This window comes from Sciurus carolinensis, chromosome 4 (assembly GCF_902686445.1).
Source record: "Sciurus carolinensis chromosome 4, mSciCar1.2, whole genome shotgun sequence".
NCBI lineage: Eukaryota > Metazoa > Chordata > Mammalia > Rodentia > Sciuridae > Sciurus > Sciurus carolinensis.
Genome location: NC_062216.1, coordinates 155,237,094 through 155,263,803, shown reverse-complemented (window position 1 = coordinate 155,263,803; position 26,710 = coordinate 155,237,094). Strand labels below are relative to the sequence as shown.

Sequence of the window (26,710 nt, the reverse complement as noted above, 5' to 3'; positions counted from 1 at the left end):
TCTTTAATGACCCACTATTCACTCAAAAGTGAGTTGTTTACCCTCCATTTTTTTATACAGTTTCTATAGTTTCTTTTTTTGTGAATTCTAATTTCATTCCATTATGATATGATAAGATGCAAAAAATTATTTCAGTTATTTTGAATTTGTTGCTACTTGCTTTATGGCCTAATATAATCAATACTGAAAAAGCTCCAGGTGCTGATGAAAAGAATGTACATTCTGCAACCGTTCTATGGTATATTCTATAGATGTCTGTTAAGTTCATTTGATCTACAGTGTAATTCACTCTGATGTTTCCTTATTGATTTTTTATCTTGGATGATTTATCTATTTGTGAGGATGAGGTGTGAGAAAGGTGATCTATTTGTGATAGATAGCTCATTTTTGTATAGGAGCTATCTCTCCCTTTATATCCAATAGTGTTTGTTTTATAAAATTTTGTGACCCAGTGTTCAGTACATATTTTTTTATTATCGTGTCTGCTTGATAAATTGTTTACTTTATCTCTATATGGTGAACTATTTTGTCTCTTCTAAGTTATTTGAATTAAAGTGTGTTTGGTCATATAGGAGTATAGCTACTTCTGCTTGTTTTCAGATTCCATTTTCCTTCCATCCTTTCACTTTCAGTGTGTGTATGGTTTTGCCATTAAGTTGAGTTTCTTATAGGTTTGTTGGGTCTTATTTTTTAATATAGTCAGTGTATGTCTTTCAACTACAGAATTAAGACCATTTGCATTCAGGATTAGTATTGAAATAAATGTACTTGTTCTTGTAATTTTGTTGTTTTTCTTCAGGTTGTTTTGAATATTCTATGTTCATTTCTTAATTTAGTAGTCATCTTAGAGGTTTGCTGGTTTTCTATTTGATTCTAATTCTCATTTCCTTATCTACTCTTCTTGTGAGTTTTATTTTTTCCTGTGCTCCGATGATTGTACTTATCCTCTGTAAATAAGATTCCCTTAAATGTCTTTTGTAATGCTGATGTAGTAGTCATGAATTATCTGAGTTTATGCTTATTATTGATGGTCTTTATTTCTCTTTTTATTCTGAAGTATAACTTTGCTGGGTATAGTAATCTATTTCTTTTAGGACTTGAAATACATCATCTGGCTTTTAGAGTTTCATTGAGAAATCTGCTGTTATTCTGATTGCCTTTAAATGTGACTTAGCATTTCTCTTATAGCTTTTAATGTTCTTTCTTTATTCTGTACTTTTGGTAGTTTATAATATGTTGTGGAGAGGCTCTTTTCTATTCATTTCTATTTGGGGTTCTAAAGGCCCTCTGTTATCTCTATGTCTGGTTGTCCATGTTTTCCCAAGATTTGGGGAATTTTCTACAATTATATCACTGAGTAAGTTTTTTACGCCTTCAGCCTATAGCTTTTCTACCATATCTAATCCAGTTATGTGTATTTTGTTCTTTTAATGATGTCCCAGAGATCTTGTATATTGTTTATTCTTATTTTTTATTACTGTTTGAATATGACAGTTCTTCAATCTTGACTTCAGTACCTGATATTTTTTTTCATATTGATCTAGTCTATTAGTGAGGCTTTCAACTGAGTTTTTAATCTGTTTGAGTCAACTTTTCCACTGCCGTGACTAAAAGACCTGACCAGAACAATTGTAGAGGAGGAAAAGTTTGAGGGCTCATGGTTTTACAAGTCTCAATTCATGAATAGCAGGCTCCATTCCTCAAGGCTCAAGGTGAGGCAGATATTCATGGCAGAAGAGTGTGGCAAGGGGAAGAGTTCACATGATAATCAAAAAGCAAAGAAAGATTCCACTCACCAGATATAAAATATATGCCCCAAAGCCATGCCCCCAATGACCCACCTCCTCCAGCCATACCCTATCCACCTTCAGTTTCCATTAAGTTAATCCCATCATCGGATCAGTTTACTGATTGGATTAAAGCTCTCATAACCCAATCATTTTTGGCTAAACCTTCTTGCATTGTCTCATACATGAGCTTTTGCGGGTACCTCACATCCAAACTATAACATAATCTGACTTGTTGAACTTTTCATTTCCAAGATTTCCATTTGTTTTTTTTTTTTCATAATCTCTTTTTATTGAATTGCTCTTTCATATCCTGCTTTGTCTTCTTTCATTTGTTTAGCTATTTATTTGTATTGTCTTGGAATTCATTGACCTTTTTAGAAACCATTCTATTGAATTCTTTGACATTTCATCCACTCTGTTACAATCTTTGGAATCAGTTTACTAAAGAGTTATAAACTTTAGGAGTGTGTTGCCTTGTTTTTTCATATTTCTTGTGTTTCTATGTTGAGATTTGCACATTCAATTGAATGGCTATCTCTACTACCTTTTTGAGAGGACCTTCTTAGAAAGCAGTCTTCTCTTGATGATGTGCCCTAGAATACCAGTTTGTTTTGCAGATGCTTCAACTTTAATAATAGGGGAGATAAAAGCTCCCAGTCATAGACCTGGTCCCAAGTAGATCAGCTTGGGGAAGGTGGTGGTCTAAATTATTGCTCCTGGACATTTACTCCCATAATTACAGCAGAGAGAAATAACACAACATTGTGGATACCATACCTATGAAGAACCTCAGCATAGGTCACTCCCATTCTCTATCAGTCTTCACTCTGCTGACAATACTAGAAGAATAACTAGAGGGTACACCCTATATATACTGCTGTCTGCACACACCTGACCTGAACTATCAGGGAACCCCCACTCTTGTGAGACCTACAGAGAAAATGTGTCCCTCAGGGTCAGATACAGTGTCAATACCCTCTAATCACAGCCAAAGAAGCAAAAAAGAAAATATGCTCTGAAATCCAATTGCAATTAAACCTATGCCAAGTTTCCTCATAGGTGCAGCATCCACAACTGTTGTATTATTTCTCTCTGTTCTTGGGATGAGGGAGGCAAATGCCCAGGAGTAGAACTTTAGACTCCAGCCATATATACTCAGGGCCAGGTCTTAAGTTTGAGGGATTTTATTTCCCCTATTCTTTAAGTTGAAGTGTCTGCCAAGATTTGAGCAGAGTTAAGTTGTGCTTGGAGTAAGGTGCAGTTTCCCTGAGCTGGGTTGGGAGTGTGTACTTTAACAACAGAGCATCCACCTAGCATGTTCAAATACCATGCTCAATCCTCAGCACCACAAAGAAAGAAGAAAACAATAATAACAATGACAATGACAACAACATAAAGTCAAACCAGATAAATAAATAAATACCAAATAAGAACAGTAATAACAACATGAACAATAACCTAAAAAGTTAAAAAAATAATAAATACAAAATTAAAAGAAAGGAGTAGAAAAAAACAAAACAGAAGAAACAAAAATTAAAGAGAGAAAAGTAAGATAATTAAAAACAGGAGAAAGTTTTTTAAAAGTTTTAAAAAGTAAAAAAATCAAAAAGAAAAATGTAAATATTAAAAATGAGCAGAAAAGAGAGGAAGAAAGGAGAAAATATATGTATCAACTGAAAAACATAAATAACAAAGAAGCATTAATAAAAAATAAAACTTTCCTCCTTGCCAAGGTGCTCAATTATGCAGGTAAGAATGGATGATCACATATGTTGCCCTGTATCCTGTGTACCGCTAAGAATGAGCAAAGACTGGTAGTCTTTCACCTTTCTTTACTTTTATGTGTTTGTCAGGTAACCAGCAGGAGTGTCTGGAGCCAGTTGGAATACTTTGTTTCCCTGCATGGCAAAATGAGCTAGACAGAACTCAGAACTCCCCAGGCAAAGATTTACTCTGGAGTTATTGCAGATACATACACACTCAGAACAAGGCAGACACTGATGTTGCAGCATGTCACCAAGGTAGCGGGAGCACAGAATTCATCTGGTATGGGTTCTCTTGGATGCCCTTTCTGCGGCAGGGGTATTGAGTGCTGTAGTGTGTTAAGAACTCTGGGGCCTTTTGCGATATGTACTTTGAGTGCTGGGAGACACTACAGAGTTGCTGCTGTTCTTGCTGCTAGGGGGAAGGTGGCGGGTTCCCAATCCACTGCCCATGACTGACCTGAGAGACAGCTCCCGGCTCCTGTAGGAAATCACACGTGACTGCTCATTCCCTGCGCTTGCTGTAGCTGGCTTCCCAAACTGCTGATTTTAAAGGGGGAATCATCTTCCATTCTTTCATATGTGGCAGTTCACTTTCCCACCACATAGAATTCTCAGCAGGTTTATGTCAGAGGCTTTCCCCTCTAGGGCCAAACTGAGGATCAAGGCAGCCACCCACTGAGCCAGTATAGTAATATGCAGCAGGGACCCAGAGATAGGAAAAGCAGGGATATTTGACTTCCAAAGTAGTAAAGACCTTCTCAAGATGGCACTCTATTAAACAGCACCATGAGAATATGCTAGAAGTGCAGAAAATTTCTTTAGAGCCAATTGGCTGTGCAGATTCCAAGTCTATTGTCTGTTTATACTACATGTCTGCAAGGTGCAGATTTTTGTGGTAGTGATTTCCTGTAGCACTCTCCTTTTTACTCTGCCTCTGCTTTCTGCCATGCTGCTGTGTGATCAGTCTGTGGTACTCCATTTCACCCTCTGTTCCACTCTCCAGAGTGTCTGGGTTTTGAAGTCTCCAAACACTATTAAACTTCACTGTTCTCCCAGTCACCCACCTTGATATGCAGCTGCTCTCCAGTTGTGTTGATTCTCTCATGGAAAAGCAGTGAATGCCTCTAATCTGCCATCTTGAATTTCCCCCTATCTTTTCTTTTTCCCATTCCCTGTAAAACATCTTTACAATTCCCTCCTTATCATCTTCCATGTTCTAACTCCCGTTCCCACTTTTTCTCATCAACCATTTCTTTGGTTCTCATCAACCATTACCTTCTCATCTGTCCTCTTTTCAGCTTAAATCCTATGTTCATAAATAAAAGTGTCAGGCTTAAGAGCAGAAATAAACGAAACAAACCAAACTCTTTCCATTTATAATCTTACTGTCTCTAATCTATTTTGTTTTCCGTAATTCCCCATTCAAGTACTGTGATTGCTCAATATTATTTTTTGAATTTTGCATGAAATTCACTCTTTTTCTCAGATTCCCAATTCCTGAAGGTAGATCTTACATATTGTTCATGCTTTCATTCATTCATTTATTCCTTTTTCAAGTGTTTAATTACTGTGTACATTAGTTATTGCTCTAATCTCTGGTGATACTTGATGGACTAAGACAAGCCCCTTAAGCCTTGAAGTCTAGTTGGAAAGCTAGAGAACTGAACCACTGGTTAAAATGTATTGTGATTGCTACATGGGAATTTGTACAAAATGAATTTTTCTTCACAAGTGGGCTTATCTTCACCAGCTGAATCTACCATAGCTATTTCACCATCATCACCTATCAAGATGACTCAGTAAGAAAAAATTATTGGAGTAGAAGTCATAGGGATTATATATGTTGGTCTTGCAGTTACTGGCTATGTTATCAGAATAAGCCTTACATATCTTATCTTTAAAGGCTTGAACCATTTCTTTCTTCTTTCTCTTCTTCCTGAGGTCCCTAAGGAAAGTTTCAATAAAAAATAGATAAATAAATATATAAACATAAATATCCTGAAAGTTTGAGTTAAGTTGAATGCCTCTACATTTAAAAAGAATCTTTTTTAAAAAATCTTATATGCTTTCATTTCTCACTTCCTCTAGCACTTCTATTTGCCAGCTATCTATGTTATTTATCTACTGTGTCATTCTGGGGGTAATTTCTTGCAGGAGTTCATCTCCTTATATCAGCCTCACAGAACAAGGAACCGAGCCTCAGGAAGATTGTGGCTAACCTACAATTGAACCCATGTTCAACTTATTCTAGTTTGCAACCCTGGCCAGTTTCTGGCAGGCTCAGGCTTGATGCCAAGCTAATCTTTTTAGTTACTAGCTTCCACTAAACCCTCAGAGTATAAAGATTTTTAACATTGCATAAGGCATTTCTGTTTTCATTATTCTATACTTTGTTCTAAATATTATAAAAAGGAATGCCAAGTGTTCTTTCTATAGAAATAAATATCCCCAAAGACAGTCCTTGTGAAGTTACAGGATGTCAAGTACATCTAGCTAACATTTTAATTTGTGCTTCACTTATAAGTCTGAGGCAACATGGTAGGGTTCCTGATTGATCATCTGGCATTCCAGCTGGTTTCTCTGTGCAGGACTATGTCAGTCTTACATTCTCTCATGTTCACAGAACATCATTGCCCAAATAGTGGGGGTGCAGCTGCTACTCTTCAAAACTAAGAAATGGCTCCTGAGACACAGGGGCAGGAATGGAATGATGGAATTACTGTCCATTATGTTTTAATTTATTTTCTATTTTAATTTATTACTTGTAAAAATCACATTTATTTTAATATGAATTTATATTATCTTTATTAATTTATTTTCTCTGTATTAATTTGTTTTCATATTCTCAGTTCATTGTAATTGGTTTAGTACAACTCCCTTGTTGTGATTCTGTGGGATGGGGAGGGGAAACATCACAGTAAAAGTAGATCCCCACATCACAGTTCTTGCTCTGTCAATTCTCAAGATAGTCATGGCTAGATCAGTTAACCTATCCTGCATTTTTTATATAAATAAATGCTAAATAGAAAATGCTCTACGAAATACAAATTATGATTCTAACTATTACTATTAACAAGTAATCAAACTGGCAATCAAAGGACACATTTGGAAACTGGCAGCAACCTGAAAGACACACCTTACCCAACCTTGCCACATGCATTATTTTTGTTGTATAATTACATGGATTCAACACTTTTAAAAAGTTTTAATAATATGGTTTATTTAATTATTAAAATATTAAAATTTCAGTATATATCAATATAAAATTATTTTTAAAAACATTTATAAAATTAAATTTTATTCTATTAAGATGAAATCTCAAGTGTTATTTCAAAATATGCATGGCTTTGGTTCACTCAAAAGTAGGAGAACAAGAATTCTCTGACCCTTGTTCTAACCCAGATTTTAACAAGGAATTTATAGCCTCTTAGTAACTTCCGAAGTTATCTTTAGAGCACATGGTAGAATCTCAGCTATAAGTGCTTCAAACCTAGGCCTTCTTGGCTATTTCAGGATTTTTCTTTCATTACACCATGATGGTGATGATGCCCCTGAAGAAGATGTAGGAGACTCTGATTGTGAAGATCCTAGAATAATAGAAAATCTTTTTATCTAGGAAATCAAGCTGCTAGCAGTTATTGATCCCCTTTTAGTGTCTGCTAGGAAAAATCATCCCCAGATGGTAACATTAAGCATTTATACTGCAGTGAATATCTGAGTCCTTGCAGAAATTCCTAGTAAAAGATCTTTTCTGGAGAATTCTCAACCCTACATTATACCTTGTCTCAGGGATATAATATGTGTTTGTTTGTGCAGAGCTGTACTCCTAGAATCCACTCATTTTCTTGGGCACCAGTTCCAAAATTGGATCTTTGAATTAGCCTTTCCAAAAATCAGGTCATCACCAATTCTTTCACTCCTAGACTATAAACTATATAAGAACAGAGACCATGAATGGTTTTCTTAACACCTCTGTCTCTAGGGTCTAATATAGTGACAGACAGTAGGAATTAAAATTGTCTTGAATGCTTGAATGTCCCAGAGCAAAGGAATTTGTATTGCCTGTGACCTTGGGTTGTCTGCAAAACACTATACTACCCCCCTCAAGATTTTCTAAAATGAAATTTGACATTTTTGTGTTTTTTTTTTAATTGTAAACCAATGGGATATATGTTGTTTCTCTGTTTGAACATGGAGTAAAGGCGGACCATTTGTGTAATCATAAATTTACATAGGGTAATGTTGTTTGATTCATTATGTTATTTTTGTGTTTTGATGTCACATTTGCTTTCTAATTCTGAGATGCTTACTGCTCCTTCCTCACAGGAACTTGCAAACTGAAGATGCTAGTTTGCACACATGTGAAAACAGGCAACCAGTTTGCATGCTTTGAAGGGGACAGGATGGAAAGAATAAGTTTGAATGGTCTCAGTGTTTTTCCTCTAGAGTTTTGATTGTGTGAAAGTCCTCAAAAATATAAAACTAACTGCTTTAATTTATACTTAGTTTAAAGATATAAAGAACAAAATACTTCTCTAGACAGTCTCCCATTGATTTTCTTCACTGGGCATATTTGTGTCCAACTATTTGAAGATTCAGTTTCAAAATATTCAGGTTTACAAATAAAATATCACAAAACCACATTCATTTAATGAATATTTATTGAGACCTCACTGTATGTCAGGCATTGTATGCAAGCTGGGAATAAAATAATGAGCAAATTACCAAAAAGAAGTCTACCTTCATGGAACTAACAAAGGAAGTAGGAAAATCTATAGTCTACTTAGCCAATGTTCTAACCTAATGCAGGGGCATCAAGCCAGAATTCCTGGAAGAATTGGCCAACAGGAACTAGTTAAGTCAATACAAGTGAGGATGGTAGAGAGAGGGGTGAAACGAGAAAGGGTTCTGGTTACAGAGAACAGTATTGCAATGGTCAGGGAGTAAGAGAACACACAGGTTTCAAGGGACTCCAGGAAATTCAATTCAGTTCAATTTAACATGTATTTATTTGGTATCCACCATTTGCCTGACCGTCTGCCAAAAACCATGAGAAGTATAAAGGATACATTTTAACATGAATCTTGTCCTAAAAGATATATGGGCTCAACAACTAATATAACAAGAGTGCCTTTGTTCACATAAAGTACCAAAATTGGGCCTACATGATAAAAAGTGGTGAAAACAAAAAGATATAAAGAATAATACTGCAATGGTCTGGGAGTAAGAGGGAGCTGATCTAGAGAAATGTGTTATAGTATATGTACTAAATTAGAGTCACTATTACTGTTTACCATTTAATGTCTTTTAGAAATCAGGATCAGCAAATACTACCAGGCATTACCCTGACTCACCACCACCCAGCCCACCAGCATGCACACACATACACACATGTACCCTCTCAACATCTAATCTGTAACCACCTTCCCTCAGTTGACCATCATCTCACTTACACTATACCAAAAGCCTCCTAGTAGATCTACATACCTCCAATCTCATTCTTTCCAAATTCACCTTCCATACTGCTGTCAGGGTTCTCTTTTTTAAAACACGTTATCTAATAATGTCCTCTGACTAAAAGTTTTGAGAGCACCAGGTTTTCTATATAGTAAAGTCTGATTTTATCAGCATATCATTCAAACCCTCTCAGGCTTTGGTTTCCAGACTTCATTTCCAGTATTATCCTCTTACCTTTCTGCTCTGGTTTTTAGCCATGGTATTTCACAGATTTGTGCTTTTGCTCATCCTGTGTCTTTTGCCTATTAAAACCCTATTCACACTGGAAATGCACTTCTATAATTACTAGTGCTTATGTGCTGATATTTCACATGTACATATTAGAAGGCCTTACCAGATTTCATATCCTTAGAAGATAGCCTGCTTTGTTTATTTATCTTTGTATACCTTCAGTTGCTAGCAAGCAAGTATATAATGAGCATTGAATTAAATTTGTAAACTTTGGAGTTTAAGTCTATGAATTCCTATCTACCTACCTATCTAAATTCCTCTCCTCTAAGAATTTATAATCCATTAATTGTGGTAGGTAGGTATTATGTGCAGTGCATTGTCACTGCATGAAGAGGTGCAAAAACCATTTGCTTGCCTTGGAGGGATCCAATAGGTTAGGTGGGAATGATATACGAATGAGTCAAAGAGATTAAGAAGATGAAAAGAAGAGATAAGAAAAGGCATCATGATGCTTGAGTGGTTGGTTGACTGCATCCCTTCCTTGCTCTAAAAAGTACTTAAAGTAGCTTAAAAGATGACATAAAAGACATCAAACATTTTAAAAAAGTATATGTAAGATGAAAGCAAGATATAGATAAGGGATATCACTTGAGTTGGACCTTGAAAGTTCAGTGGAATTTTGAATATCACGGAAAAAAAAAAAAGAGAGAGAGATCAAGGCAAGGACAAAAGAAAGTAAGACAGAAAGAAATGTTGGAGTTCATGGTGGGTAGTGTAACAAGGAGTCTTTAAGATTGAAGTATTTAAAAGTAAGATTAGAGACATGGGGAATTATGAGGGAATCTTTATGAGAAACCCTCAAGAAAAAGAATCGCCATGCAAAGTGCAGTCTTCTAGTAGCTAAGTAACACGCATCTGTAGAGCATTAACGTGGCATGGTTACCCAGCCTTTTCCAACAGTGTTTGCAACTCAGTTTCAGGAATGAGACAGTGGCATGGACCTTACCTGGAGGAATTGACAAGTGCCCAGGATGGCAGAAGTACCAGTAGCAAAGTATTCCAGGAGAAAAGACCAGCTGCACCAACGCAGCTTCTTCCTCCAAGCCCTTTGTCTTACTCAAGGCTTCCCTCCCTACTCCCACCAGTTTCCCCTTTCCTCTCCTTACTTCCCGTAAACTTGCTTCAGTCTCTCTTAAGAGCAAAGGAAAAGAAAGAGAGAGAAAGGAAAATGAAGCAACCCTTCTTCAGTCCTGCTCCTTCCCCAGCTGTCTCCAAATTTTCTCCTCCCTCACTTAATGCAGACTTCTCAAAACAGTAGTCCACATTCACTGTCTCCACTCCTTTTACCTCACAATCCTCTTTGATCTGACTTGTCCCCACAATTCTCTTGGAAAGAGTCCTCTTGTGATCCTCACAAGCTGCTCTGTATTACCAAATCAAAGGGCCTTTTCTCCTTCTTTTAAGGCCTCTCTGCCATATTTAACCGCTGGTTCATGTCCTATCATAAAACTCTTTATCCCCGTGGCTTCTGAGACAACATACTCTCCCTTGCTTCCTCTTTCCTTCTTCTCCTTACTTCTTTCATAGTGTTTCCCTGTTCTTCTCCTTGGGTGCTTTCATCCATTTCACAGTTACAGCTACAACATAGGCACTGATAACCTGCTACAGCTCCAGCATGAAGCATGAACCTTTCTCCAAATTTCAGCCTCCTATAACTTCCTGTCGACATCTATTCCTGCAGTAGGCTCCAACCACATTCAAAAGAGTACATCATCCTTCCCCCCTGCACCTCCAAACTCTCGCCTCCTCCTAAAGTCTCCTTTGTACCCAACCATGCCTCACCAAGTCTGTCAAGGAAACTTCACAGTCATCCTTGGCTCCATCTTCAACTCATGCCTGCACTCAACCAATAATCAAATCCAGTTTTGATTGTTAGTATTTCTTTGATGTATCTCCACTCCCACTGTAACTATCCTAGTACAGACCTTCACCATATCTTGTATTATCACTACAAGAGCTCCCAAAATGACTTTCCAACTTCCAGCTTTTCCCTTCAAATCCATACTTGGAATGGTCACTGGAGTGTGCTCTCTAAATTGCAAATTCTGCCATCCCCTTTCCAGGCATAAAAGCATTCACCGGCTCCCAGAGGTATGGGATGAAGCCCATCTATGGCTCACTCCCTATTTCTCCAGCCTGATTAACAGTAAATGTCTTGTTGGCTTTCACTCTCACTACATGACTTCTCTCTGCAGTGCCTTTGTTCCTGCTACAACTAATCTATGCAATGTTCTCTCTCCTGCCTCCACCACTTCTGTACCCTGGCTAACTTGTGCTCATCACTTAGTAAGTAGCAGAGCTGTTACCTTCCCCCAGATGTCTTTCCCGATCTGCATCTGTGTACTTCAGGAATCTTTTCTCTATGTAGCTATAATCAATGTACTTGCTGCATCTAAGAAAATAATCTACTTATGTGCCTGTCTTCTATTGCCACCCAAAGTTTACCTCACCCCTTTAAGGAAAGAGAATGTCATAGTTACTTTAGATTTTTCAATGTTTATGAAAGTGTGCGCAGCAGCGTAAGCACTCAGTAAATGTTGTGAGATGGTGATGTAAGAGAATGAGAGAATGAATGAGTGAATGAGTGAATGAGTGAATGAATACATGAATGAGCCCTACAAGTCCAGGCAAGTTAGAGTGTTTTTCTTTGTTCTCATCATTTTTTAGACAGCCCAAGAACTGAAAATGAAAATTATATCTAATTAATGACTACAGAAGCATCATCCTTGTTAGAGTTAAATGAACTTCACGGTTTTCAAGGGAATGGCTTCCATTTCTCCTTTTTTACCTACTTGGAAAGTTAAAGCTAAAGCCACAGATAACTGAGCAGTGAGCTATTTTGGGGTCAGTCCAACGATGTTCCCTAACTAAGCTTCAACTTGAAGCAGAGGTACTACAGATTAACATGTGGAGTGAGGCAGGAACCAGATGATTATGCTAAGATTCCACCCTGCAAGCATCTGCAACTGTATAATTTGTGGGGCCAGTCCAAAGTAAACATGTGGGACCCTATATTCAAAGAAAAGTGAAAGAATGTCATTTATATACACATATAAATGATAAGCGGTCTTTCTCTGGATTCCTATGGTGTTTTAGTTTGTTTTGGTGTTTTATTTACTATTTAATCTTCTAAGTAAAGAAAAATTAAAATTTTATGTTATTAGCATGAATTTTCCTTTGGTTTTTATGTTGTTCAATGCTGCTTTTAAGTGCAAATATTCATATAAGCATATAACACCTATGCAGGATCACCAAAATTATGCAATTCATATTTTGTACCAAAGAATGTCTTGGACAGGTAAAAAGTAAAACAAAAACAATCACAAAGCAGCCCCAGGAAGGTTAGGAGAAGGGCAAGTGCCCCCAGATGTGGAGCCAGCCCAGGGAGCATTCTCAAGCACAAGAGTCTTGTGGGGAGAGGCAGAGTCTCTCAGACAGTTTGGAGCCTGCTTCCTGGTGCAGGACACAGGTGCCTCACTGGGCCTCCACCATCCCCCTGAACAGTGCAGTGCCCTGACAGGCTAGGGTCTGGGGAAGTTGAGCCAGGTGTCTCCCTTTCAGGGGTCCATCACTCTGATCCATGGCAAACATGGAACACCCAAGAAATCTCAAATCTCTGCACTAGAGCATGCTTGGTGCCTGGACCTGCGTGGCTTCTGGCAGGTGGCCCAGTGGATGCACCATAGTGTGCCCAGTTAGGTGGTATGGGACAGGCATACTGACACAAATCCTCTCATGCCAACACTCAGGCTTCTGCTGGCAGCAGTTTCAGGTCTGGGCCGAGGAGGGGAGTCAGGCAGGACCCAGGGCATCTGGCAGCAGTAAAGGGTTCTCTGCCAGAACCCACCCTTAAGCAGCAGCAGGAAGCAAGGCGCCACAGAAGCTGAAGTGCCAGGTTCCCAGCACATGCTCCATTGTCCCTTCAGACTTCACTTACAAAACGCAAACTCAAAGAAAAAATTAAACAGATTTCAGGGCAGGAACTACAGAGCACTAAACTCCAAGTACAAGGCCCTTTGAGCTTTGGGCCCCATGGGATGCCCAATTAAGTGACTTGCCCAAGGCCACAAATCTAAGTAAATGGCAGAGCTAGGAATAAAACCTGCATTTTTTTTTTTCCCATACCACACATGCTGCCTCTTTCAGAATAGACTATTTCTGGCAAAAACAACATGAAACTAGAAGATTTACAGTGCTATGTTCTTTTTAAAAAAAAAAAAGAGTTCCTGCTGGGATGCTTTATTTTTAGCAATTAAATTATAGTTTATAAAGCAACTTCATATAAATCATTTAACCACATCCCTTAAAGGTAGGTGTTATTCTTAGCCCCACTTTACAGATGAGGAAAGACATCGACTGGCTCAGAGCCACACTGCTAATAGGAACAGAGCTGGAACAGGAACCCAGGAGATCCAGACTCCTTATTCTTTCTGTTAATCCCCAGCGCCTCAGTAGAAATTGTAGGAAATGGAGACCAAGAGGCTGACAGGGACAACCTTGACCACCAGACCTCAGTGGGTCAACTCCAGTGTAAGACACTTGTCTAGATGCCATGGTGACCAAGGGACATCTGATTCCACAGCAGCTCTGCCACTTACTGTGAGACTTCACTCAAGCTGCTAGTTATCTCTGTGCTTCCTTGTTCTCAACTCTAAGCTGAGGATGATAATAGCAACAGTAATGTCTGTTTTATAGAATTGTTCCGAGGATGAAATGGTGTCTGGTCCACAGTTAACGCTCAGCTTCACACACTCATTATTGTTGAATATATTTCAGTTGGTGAAACTTGGAACTGAGCCCAACTCCCCTTCTTCTATATGTATCTCTCACTACTGAACACTTGCTTGAAGAAAATTACTTTCTCCCCCAAAAGAAGAATTGATTATTATTCAGACAATAGAAGGATGTGAGTACCCATACACCTTGTTAGACACCCAGAACAGATGTGTGTTAGGAACTAACATCTGGTCCAAACCTCTCATGGTTCAGTTGAGAAAAGTAAAGTCTCAAGGAAATTAAATGAATGTTTTTGTTTATACAATTAAATTTGTTCAGGATAAGCCAGGACTCAAAATTCAGTGCTCATTTCTAATGAGTTTTGCTTCTGTTAGACCAAACATAACTCTATCATTATCATTATTTTAAAATGCTGATTTTTCATAATATAGCGTGATTATGAAAAGCTGTAAATTCTTTTTATTTTGGTTGTTATAATTGATCCTGATGATCATTGTAATAATTATACTGTGAAAAATGATTTAAATTCATTTGTGCTCCTTGTACACATAAATTGAAGGATATACCAGTATTATTTTCACAGTATGTTCTCTTTTTCCTTCCGGATAGGAAATATTTTTTGAGCCATATGGGATCCTAATTCTCTGAATGCTTTTAGATTATCAGATGTCTCAACTGACAGTCCTGGATGAAAATCAAATCATGAGAATTTGCAAAACTGAAAAAAATTAAGAACACTTCGGTGTTATGGTGTACCAGCAATTCCATCTTTATCTTTTCTTCAATTAAAGGGGAAAAAACACATTAAGCATCCTGCATATTAGAATTTCCTGATAAAACTTTTCAATCCTTTTCCTACTAACTTAACTTAGTGATTTTTAGACTGTTTTTCTAGTTTTTATATATCTGTGCTTCCTGGTTTTACTTATGTATTCAAGCTTTATTTTAGTCAATACTAAGCAAGCGTTAGAGGAAATGCAAAGATGCATAAGGCATGATCTTTTCTCCCAAGAAGTTTTCTGTCCAGCCAGAGAGACATGACACAGAATACCAATAGAAAGAAAGGAGATACTATGCACCCACTTTTAATAATGCACAACTTAAGTAAATATGAAGACCTTCAAGATGGTTTTAGTATCAAATATCTTAAAAATATTTCTTTAGGTTAAAAAATTAGACAAGGGAACAGTTAATAATATTCACTATGGGGAAGAATATTCTTCCCTTTTCTTTCTCGTGAAGGGTTGAGTAATATTACTTGATGAAGAAAATGGTGTAAATGAGAGCATCCTACATGGTGTCAGTGTGGCACACGGGACAGGAGTGTCGTGTGCCATGTACAAACCTACCTTTTGTATTCAACCCATGGCCACATGACATGGCCAACCAGCCCCACACAGCTCAGAGGACTTTCTTTCCTCATGATCTTGCTCCCACTGCTCAGCTGGGGAAGCTCTGCCTATCTGCCAGCTGTGACAGCCCCACACTGCAGCCCAAGGTTGTGTGCCAGTGAGTTTTCCTGCCACCACATTTCAAAAAATCAAATAATCTAAGATAAAACTTTCATTGGGGGGGAATGTTTTTTATCCTAAAGTCATCTCCAGAAAAATGTCTTAAATACCAAAACCAAAAATAAACTTGGGGAAAAGTCAGAAATACTTCATCACTCATCTATTTCCATAGAGGGATCACTATTGCCCTCCACAGGTTTTCCGGATGGCAAAGGACCCACACACAAACCTTGAGACCTCCAGAGTTGAGGGCAGAGCCATACACTGAGACCAGCCTAACATGCCACCAATGTCCTTAGGGCTTCTGCCCTGATAAGATTATAGAGTCTTTGGATTTCAAGAGTCAATTTTTTTTCCTAAGGAATACCAGACTCATGTTCTAATGTACTTCCTTTAGAACCATAACCATACAATCTCTGGATGCCTGCTGTCTTGGATTGCAAGCTGAAAGCCACTCCCAGATTTAAAATCTGTCAACTCTAAGAACACTTTGTTAATTTCATATCCAATGAGTGTTAACAAGATTCAAAATCCAGAGGAAATTCTTCCGAGAATCTTTTTATGACATTTCACAATTTCAAGTCAAATTGAGAAGTAGCAGTGCTAAAAATGGACACATACACACACACACACAAACTTGGTTTGCATAACTTTCATCATTTGTCTGCTATCCCTTCTCTGCTCTTCTTAGTGTTATCACACCCCAGTCTGTATTAGGTGAGCAGTAAATATGCTGCTGCCCCATCAGGACCTCTGTTACATGTGGCACTATGGGTCTCCATCATTATTATCAAGGACAGACAAACCCTGGTTAGGGCAACCTAGATGTACAAGGTGGAGACACTTTCTCCCTCCAGGCCTACCTCTTCCATAGCCTCTGCCTGCCTGCTTCCAGAGATCTCAAGAGGTACCTCTCACTGTGTGCAGAGGACTGTGGGCCCATGTGGGTTCCCGTGCATCCTGAAGGAAACCCACAGAACTTCCTCATGGGCACAATGAGGGAGAAGGTAAATGACTCCCTTTTCATCAGTAAAACAGAGTCTTCTCTAGTTGTCCAATGGGCAGCTTCTGTCACATGTCCCACCACGGTTTTAAGGGAGGTTGAGAACATTTAGCGTACCCAGCCTCTGTAGTAGAAGGCAGCAAGGGAGAGAGGACGCAGCCTACCAACGGTGTTTGCCACAACCTAGAAATAGAATTGCTGGCACCACGGAGTGTGAACGTTTTTGGCATAATAGGTACTGCTGAATCTTCACCCATAGTTGTATGAATCTAGAATCTTTGTCAAAGACTATGCTGATTTTTATCTTTGCCATCTGGCTTTTCTCATTGACTCAAATGCAAGATTATATTTGGTTTGGAAACTTGACTCCTGAGTGAGACCAATTCACATGGTCCTCCAAAAGGCCATATTCCACCCTGTTCGATTCAGATTGTTAATGTTTCTAGGCTGTTTGAGTTTCTGTTGTTGAACTCAACTTCCATATCATCCAATTTCCTCATCTATTTTTCACACCATAGCCAGAGCACATTCAAAGATGCAAATTAGTTTATGTCCTTCATTGTTTCCCGCAGCATGTGGTGAATTCAAAGTCCTTCTCAGGGTCTACCACTCCCTGCATTATTCATGTCTTGCTTTCCCCTCCAAGGTCTCCTTCTCCCTCAGTCACTAAATTCCGTTCTTAGTAGACTTCTATGTGTTTCTAGAATATTCCTGGTACTTTTTTCACCTTGGCACTTTTGCACCTGCTTTTACTCCTGTTTGGAATGCCCTTCTAATGGCTCTTCTTGTTGTTGGGTTGCTCCTTACAATTCCTGAGGTCTTAATTTTCATGTCACTTGCTCAGAAAGGATTTCCTGACCAGTCTTCCTAGCATAGGTCTTTCTTATTTTGTTTTGTTTTACCTCAGCACTTTTAACTTCCTTAATAGCAGTTAGGGTTAGTGTTAAGGTTAGGGTTAGGATTAGCTGTGTGACCTCCAACAAATTATCGGCTTCTCTGTGCCTTTGATTTTTAATTTCTAAGCAAGGATAATAATTATAGTGACCTCCAGAATCAAGAAATATAAAGCTCTCAGTACTGAACACAGTCAGAAGGACACAAATATCCTTTGTTCCCAGACATTTCTCCACCTTAATTCATTTCTCAGAAACTTCGTTTTCTAAGCTGACCAGTCAGGTAGTCTGACAAAGCTCTGCAGAAGGGCTGTATCCTTCATACCAACCCAGCACCATGTTGTTATTTCTCACCTCCCGGTATATACCCAGCCCAGATCATGGTGAGTTCTGAGGTGCCTTAGGCAGAAGCGCCCTGGGTCACTTTCATTAACACGCTTGGCTCTGGATTCCACTAGGGCAGTTTGGAAGGAAAACTACAGCTTGACCTTGCAGAAGATAATTTATTTGAAATAAAATGTGTTGAAGAAACTGTGACAGTGACTCCTAATGATTTGTACATTTATGTGTATATGAGGAAAACAGTGCCATGGGAGTTACATGCTAGCGGCATTGCACACATGTTGACTGGAATCTCCACACACATAATCTCCTGCTAACATTTGGCTCTCTTTCTATAGTGAAGGAAACATCATCTCAGAATCTGACAGAATAAAACACTGATCCCAGACCTATCACATGCTGACTGAGTGAAATTGATGAAATAGTTTCACATTTTTGAGACTCAATTTCCCTGTTTAAACGACAATAATACCACCCATCTTGGTTTTTGTAAAATTTACAAATAAGCTGGACAATGTTCCTCTACCTCGAAGAGCTAACCTAGTCACTGCTCACTTTCTCTTGTGAGGAACTGGGAAAGGTTCAGCATATTAGATAGGAGAGTGGAACTCAAATACCTGCCAAGATTATGTACAGCCTACTCAAGGAAAAAAACTTTTTTTAACTTCACAGCTTGTGATTGGAAAAGGACACAGGACAGCTGCTAACTGTTTTCCTTTCATCTCTGCTTTTGGCATATTCCTCTAATAGCTCTGCTCTAACACTCGGTCTGTATCACAGTGGGAGCTGGAAGAGGAGAATTAAGGTGTCCCCCCCAACCACAACCCCACCCCCTGCTCAGACTCGGCTTCTGGGAAAGGCCATTTGAAACATTTAATGTCTGCCCTACTCCTTTGGGGGTGGTATAAACCCAGCTAGACACCACGCTTCAAAAGAGAAGTTAAGACTGCAGTCAGATAGGGAAAGTTTAGACCGGGAAACCCCCAGGTCCCTGCCAACCCTGATTCCATGATTCAGTGAACAGAAAAGACTGAAGCAGAAGGGAGGTCAGACAGCTTTCAAACTTCTCTTCCATAGAAGGGGACTCTTTGTTGCTTAAATGCTGTGAAACCAAACAAAATACATGCTTTCACATGTGAATTTCTTATGGCTCTAAAATGAAAATATAAATGATTGAGGTCCAACCATGTTTTGTAACTGAAACTTTTCTAACCCCACTGGAGGTGATGTGGGATAAATTTTGAGAAAGTTTCCCATCACGAGAGGGAACAAGTTAGTTATTTAAGTACATATCTCATGGAGTTGTGTGAGACTTAATTAAGGTGTATTATGCACACACACACAGTGGAATATATACACTAGGTAGGCAGATAAAGAAAAATAAGAGCACACAGTGAGTTTTGCTTACGTCAGCTTTTCTTACCTGAAGAACCTGTAAATTGACTTTCTTAAATGAAGAGTTGGTTCCCTGTCTTGTAGCTTCAAAATTTTTGATCAAGGCAATACAAATTACTATACAAATGACTTTTCAGTATTTTATACACATACATAATTCTAAAATCTACACAAACATGTTTCAAATGAATCATAATTATAATTTATGATTTCACCAAACTCTGCTCAACACTTATAACAAATTACCTGATTACTTAAATTCCTTCTCTTTCTCTGTAACTTGGAAACAAATGTGTCAAAAGGGGAATAGGGGCTGGGATTGTGGCTCCGTGGTAGAGTACTCACATAGCATGTGTAAGGCACTGGGTTAAGATTCTCAGCACCACATAAAAAAATAAATTAAATATGGATATTGTGTCCATCTACAGTAAAAATATATTTTTAAAAAAGGGGAATAGACCTCAAAAGTAAAGAGGAAAATAATTGATGATAAAGAATTATTATATTAAGATTAAATAGGAATCTTAAAATTAAATCTAATGTAGTTTTAGTCTAAAATATATGTTGCATATATAAAATGCTCTCTAACTTTTTGCTTGTTGAGGTAATATTTATTAGAATCAATAATCCATGTGATCTGAAATATCCAGAAAACTTCCTTCATAAGGTAAAAACATGAAAATTTAGTTAGGTATATACAAGAAATTCCATTTCAGTAGAAAAAAATATACTTAAATGGAAGACTAAGGTAGAAAGATTTAAAAATAGACTACAAAATTTCTTCCACTGCCATTTTATTATTGTGAGGGAGGGAAGTAAAATTGGACTTCTTCCATTATATGATCATTTATAGTAACCATGTTTCTGTATGAGGAGCTAAATAAAGATTTGTTCCAACACTGACAGAATTATAAATTTAGTATTTATTACAATAACTATTACCATAATCATGCAGAAAAGACAAGCATTGAGTTTACTTATTAATTGATATCAAATTGATTCAGTTTCTCTAGAAACTAAAACATTTTTATTCCAAGAAAACTATGTGCAGTTTTATGCCACCGTGTTATTTATGCTATAAAAATTATATTAAAAATAGACTAAAATACATGTTTTTCCATGTGTGAGTTTGCAAAATCTTGATATAATTCTGTTATACAACTATCCTATTTTAAATATTCAAGACCACATAAATTGTGAAGAATCTAATTAAGTAAATTATAGAGCAAAAGGAATTTTCCCCAATCAACAGTAGCCTCTTGAATTTCAGTCTTGGTATGAATGGAAAAAGAATAAATAATATTATCCAGCTCAAGCTTATACCAAGAAGAAACCAACTCCCTTTGGTCCTTAAGCATGCTTCCCTAGCATTTTATATAATGTGATGTGAAGGAAAGATTTCTAATGAACGTGATGTGGCATTAAAGTTATGACGGTAGGGGAACATCTGAAGCCGCAGTCCTGAGAGACAGAGCCATCAGTCCAGATATCCTTAAGAGATTATTTAAATAAAGAACAGTTTTACTTCTAATGGATCATTAAATACAAAATACTGCTTTTCAATCTATTTGGTCACCTTATTAGCTCGCTTGTCACAGTTGAAAACATCACATGCATAAAATATTCTCCCCATGGTCAGAGAAACTTCAGTTTTCAGCTATCAGTGCATAAAATATGAGGTGATTTTTCTTCATTCCATGCTAAGGAGAGCAATCAAGATGCCCTGGATTAGACACTTCTTGTCTGTAAAAGAACAGCTGTTATAAGAACATTGCCTTGGGCCTCTGATCTTCCTAATAAGTCATTGACTAAACAACTTTATCTAAATACCTTGTACAGAGTGCCTGGTAGGGTGTTAAGAAAATAATAATTTAGCAGTTAAACTTGTCATTTTTATAGCTTACATTGCTAGACCCATAAAAAAAGAAATACTACTGAAAATAGAATAAGCTTCTAATTTGTTTTGATGACTGAAAAGTTAGAAGAGAATTTTCTAAAGATCCTAAATTTAATGTTCATAAACTTTGACTAAGAAACATAAAATAATCATATTCTGAGAATGACTCATGAGTATTTTTGATTTCCTGCCCCATTTTTGCCCTTCTATGATGATTTCACTACAATTTCAATTCTATAACTGTAGAGCAGCACTATCTGATAGAACTTTCTACAATGATGGATGTGTTCTAAATCTGTGTTGTCCTTACAGTGGCCACCAACCACATGTGGCCAAGTACTTGAAAGCAAGATTGAAAAGAATCAACTAGGTTTGACGATTGAGAGGTCATTCTCAACACTTGGCAGAGAATTCTATGGAGCTAATGAAGGATAAAAGCCTATTACAGTGGGTGGAGGAGAAAATGGGAGATAAATAGAGACAACAGGTGTACCGGGGAGGTGAGGAGGTGGAGTGCACTGGAGTAGGTGGGTGAGCAGTGGGTGAGCAGAAGACAGGCACAATGGAGCTTTGCTGCAAAAACCAGCGATCTGGCAGTTATGTGAAGAGTGGATGGAGGAGGGAGGAAGCTGGATTTTATGTTCAGCTTTTATTAGGAAAAAAGAAGCTAAGCTGAGATGCTTAACAAATGATAAAGTAAGAATAAATTCCAGCTCCCCAGGGAGAACAAAAATGTTTATGGTGCTTTGGGCACCTTGATGGTGTAAAAGAAATGACTATGAGTCCTCAAATGTTTGGGTTTTTCTGAAAAGCTCTAAGAATCCATAATACTATAAAAATAAGGTATTCCATTATTTCCTTTAATAGAAATATAAATTCATAATACCAAGATTGATTTGTCAAACAAAAAGATGCATTCTTGAATTTCTCAATAATCATTTATTAAAGCTAACTTTCAAGGCATGCAGGGGCATTAATATTTAAGTTCAGCGTTTCCTGTGCATTGATGCCACCCATAAGAGCATTTTGTAAGTGAGACCCATGAATCCTAAAGAAAACTAAAGACTTAGCCAAGTTTACCCAACCATGACCTGAACCCAAGTTTTTAGACTCCAAGTCCCCTGCTTTTTAGATAGAAGACTGAATGAATGACATATCAAGATATTTTGTATGCATTTTCTTTTAATATATTGTAGAGAGAAAATAGACAGTTTATTTTTATTAATTTTTCATTGGCACATAATTGTTCATATTTATGGGGTGCAGTGTGATGATTCCATACATGTATACATTGTGTAATGAACAAATCAAAGTGATTAGCAAAATTAAAAATTTCTAACACTATGCCTCATTGAGGAAAACGATTCCTTCTTTATGTTTCCTAACTGGATATTATTGCCCTTAGGCACATTCTCATAATTTTCATTAAGCTTCCCATATTTCTCACTCTTTTTTTAAAAGTGTTTGCTAGGACTGGGTGTGGTGGCACTTGCCTGTAATCCCAGTGGTTTGGGAGGCTGAGGCAGGAGGATTGCAGATTCAAAGCCAGCATCAGTAACTCAGTGAGGCTATAAGCAACCTAGTAAGACCCCATTTCAAAATAAAAAAATAAAAAGGGCTGGAAATGTGGCTCAGTGGTTAAGTGCCCTTGGGTTCAATCCCTGGTACCAAAAAAAAAAAAAATTATTTGCTAGGAAATTTTAGCCAAACAGAAACTATTGTTATGTACTTAATGCCTTCCTTAAAAATGTCTGACTTACCTACAATTCTTCTAAAAGTCTCTTCCCTTACTGAAGAAAGAAAAGATAATATTTGAGTGGCTTAAAGAAAAAGCAGTGGTCTTTAAGGATTTGCTGGAATTATCTCAACATTCAAAAACTGACCTCAGGTTTTCAGAATTATAGATAGGAGGGCCTGAAAACTATAGGATGTTGGTGTGCTTTTGATTTGTACAAAGAAACTAGGCTTTATATTTTGCATGAACTGAAGGTGAGGGCTGCTAATTTGGCACATAGAAAAACTGATTGTGCTCTAGCACATAGATGGCCAAAGGACTTTTGTGCCTTCTTTCTTTGTTTGTTTGTGTTTGTGTGGGGTCAGTAACTCCTTTGGAAAATCTCTGAAAGAGTAAAAATCAGAATAGGTATCACATATCTTGCTTATGCCGCAATAGTTCATTTCTGGAAATAATAACAATTTCTCAAAATGAAGGCATTTATATTCTTAGCCATGCTCTATTGTGTGCACTGAGTAATTTCTTGAGAGCAATGTTTCCTATGGCATATTGCCAAGACTAGGTTTATTTGTTTTTCATTAGGTTTTTCATTATCAAGCTGCTGTATACCTGAATCGTTCTGCTTCCTCTGAGATGGCTGGTGTAGCTTAAGCATAGGAATGATACTATGAGTAGGTGGATGCTTTTGTCCATCGAATGCCCATTTTAAATCCTTCACTATGGTACCATTCTAGTCACTTTAATCCTTCTAAGAACAGTCAATTATCTATTTATAATGTAGTCTGATATTAAATTGTTTACATTGACCTATTCGGTCCCTGTCCAGGGAAAAGCATTAGTCTCACTCTGCTCCACACTAGGCCTGCCCCTCCTCCTCCTCTCTCATCACAGGGAAAGCCATCCAGAACCACCCCCGCCCCTACCTGGAACCAGGGTGCATTCTGCATTTCTCCATCATGCCACATGTTCAGTCTCTAAGTTAAACTTGTTGATGGTTTTCATAGCCACTTGCCTCTTCCCGATTCCCATGACTACTACCTTAGTTTTAGCCCACATCATCCCTAGGGCAGCTACAGCAACCTCCTCGTCACCATGGCCCTGGTATTGCCCCTTCCGATTCATTTTCTTTTGCTTTGAACTTCTCTCAGTACCTGTTGCTCTCCATGAGCCAATATTCTGTCACTTTTACTCATAAGTGTTACAAACTAGTAGAACAGAGTTTCAGGATTTGTCCAGAACAGTAGCAATCCTGATTCTTGAACTTCTATAGACTTTTTAAAATTCATTTTTATTGCAAACAAATGGGATACATCTTGTTTCTCTGTTGGTATAGACTTCTTGATTTTAAAAATGTTTTGCTTTTATTTTTAATTGACATAAATACTTATACTTACTTAGGGATTACAGCATAATAATTTGATACATGTGTACATTATGTAATGATCAAATCAGGGTAATTGGCATTTCCATTTCCTTAAACACTTATCCTTCCTATGAGTTGGCAAACTTCAAATTCTTCTAGTTATTTTGAAATATATAATAAATTATTATAGACTATAGTTATCCTACCGTACTACAGAACATAAGAACAATTTCTCCCATCTAACTTATTTTGGTACCCATTACCCAGCCTCCCTCTATTTCCCTCTCACCACTGCCCTTCCTAACCTTGTGACCACTGTTCTACCCTCTTCTTCTATGAGATCAGCTTTTCGGCTTCCACCACTGAGCAAAAACATACAGTATTTGTCTTTCTGTACCTGGCTTATTTCATTTGACATGATTAGAATCCTCAACTTAAAGAGACTCTCTAGCTTATAGATTCTGCAAGATTCAAATTTAGGGACAAAACAAGTACCTACAGTTTCTGTCAAATATTAATCAGAGGCTTAATATAGTCACTGAAATCTGAGACTTTCAGGACTAGACTAGTTCTTGGAGATTGTATGACTCAACCTGGTAAGGAAACTGAGACCCAGCTATAGATATCAAAATTATCTCTCTAATTTTAGAATCCCACCAGGTATCTCTTCTTAAAACCTGTCCATGGCTTCCCATGATGGTCAGAATGAAGTCTGAACCTCTTAGAATTGCATACAATATCTGTGCAGTCTGGCCTCTGCTTACCTTCCATTCTCACCTTTCCTCCTCTCTCCAAATTACCCCATAACTCAGTGTTTCCCAGTATACTTTGTCTTTTCTTACAGGTTATTGCGCGTAATATCCCTTTTGTCCCTCTTCTTTGGTTCCTAACCACACCTGATTAGATGTCATCTGTTCCAAAAATATCTCTCAGATCCCCTCTAGATTCTCGAGCAAGTGTCACCACATAGCTATTCACAGCATCAACTGCCTTTGCACAATCTATGTCCATCACTGGACTAAAAGGAGCAAAGCCAGTCAGGGGCAGGGACCTGCATCTTATTCAATGCTGTATTCCCACATCTTGGTTAGGAATATGGCATTCAATGTTTTAAAATTTATTATTTTCACTTTTAACCTGTCTGGTACATGTCAATTTTCCTATCAGTCCTCCTGACAAAATCTGTTTTCAGATTAGTTTTTTAAAAAGTGAATTGATTCATTCGCATCAATGTACAGGTCACTGATAATCCTAAATGACAACTCTTCCTAGATGCATTTACATTTTTGCAGGAATAGATTCTAAGTCATGGGAATGAATTTCAATGAGATAATCTGATCATAAATAGTAAACCGAGAGAGATTTGTGAGAAGAGGGAAGTTTCTGTAACCTTCAAATTGGTAACCCAGGGGACCTACTCTGCCCTCACCTGCACAGTAGAATGACTCTGTGTCTTTGCTTACAAAAATCAGATCTTGTTGGTTACTTTACTCTGTGTTAAATAAATTAGTATTTCCCACGGTGTAAATGTTTGGTTTGTCCTGTAACATTTCTGGTTTTGTTTCAGGGAAGCAATGTTATGGAAGATCAGGATTTGTTGGAAATTGGAATCCTTAATTCTGGGCACAGGCAAAGAATTCTACAAGCAATCCAGCTCCTTCCAAAGGTAAGAAATGCTTTATTGCCCTAGCCCTGTGTATGGTTCCCAGTGGTTTTGAGTCCAGGCATGCAGGGGCATTAATATTTAAGTTCAGCGTTTCCTGTGCATCGATGCCACCCATAAGAGCATTTCTTCTGGGCCCCACTGCACATTCAGTCACACAAGACATCTCAGTTTTGGACTGGCCATAGAGAACGTAAGACAGGAAACAATGCTGGCCAGCAGGGCAGCTTCACAAATTGGTCCCATCCCTTACACCCCAGGTGATAGCTCAAGTACAAGAAGGCTAGCTTCATATTAGGTGAGTGCGGGAATGTCCTTGGCTTAAAGCCTCATTCCCCATAAGAAGCACTATCTCTAATAGCAATACCATGGACTTACCTCCAGGGTAGGGTTCTACCTAATTATAGGAGACATCACTCAGGAGGTCCAACATGTCCCATTCCCAACATGTATTTTTAGTTCATAGATAGATCCTTCCTGTCTAGATGCAATTTGCCAATGAGGCTTCATTTATGCTGTAAGCTGTGTGTTACCTGGCAACTGAGTTGACCTTCGGTTTCCAGATAAGCTTTTTAAAAAGCCTAGAGAAAGAGGTAGGATGTGAGTACTAGTCTTTCAAGATACATAGGATTTTAATGGATAAAGAAAGGAAAGGTATTTCAGGAGGCCAGAGAAGCCATATAATTACAGGTATGATCCAGGCCACAAAATGCTGGAAGCATTAGATAAATAATTAGTAAGATAAAATCCAGTGGGATTTGTACAACAATGTGAATGTACTAATGACACTGAATTTATGCTTTAAAAAGTTTTGCTATATGTATTTCACCACCATTTTTAAAATAATCAAAAAGAAGAAGAAACTTC

General features: G+C 37.8%; 1 protein-coding gene across 14 annotated transcripts in view; it reads left to right on the top strand.

Moving 5' to 3' along the window:
* The window catches only part of Anks1b (ankyrin repeat and sterile alpha motif domain containing 1B), a 1,141,006-nt gene that overhangs the window by 821,365 nt on the left and 292,931 nt on the right, over positions 1 to 26,710 (top strand). For all 14 annotated transcript variants that reach the window (XM_047548161.1, XM_047548162.1, XM_047548158.1 and 11 more), the window contains one exon: positions 25,748 to 25,846. In XM_047548161.1, the coding sequence (XP_047404117.1) occupies positions 25,748 to 25,846 (99 nt within the window). The remainder of the gene's footprint in view (positions 1 to 25,747; positions 25,847 to 26,710) is intronic.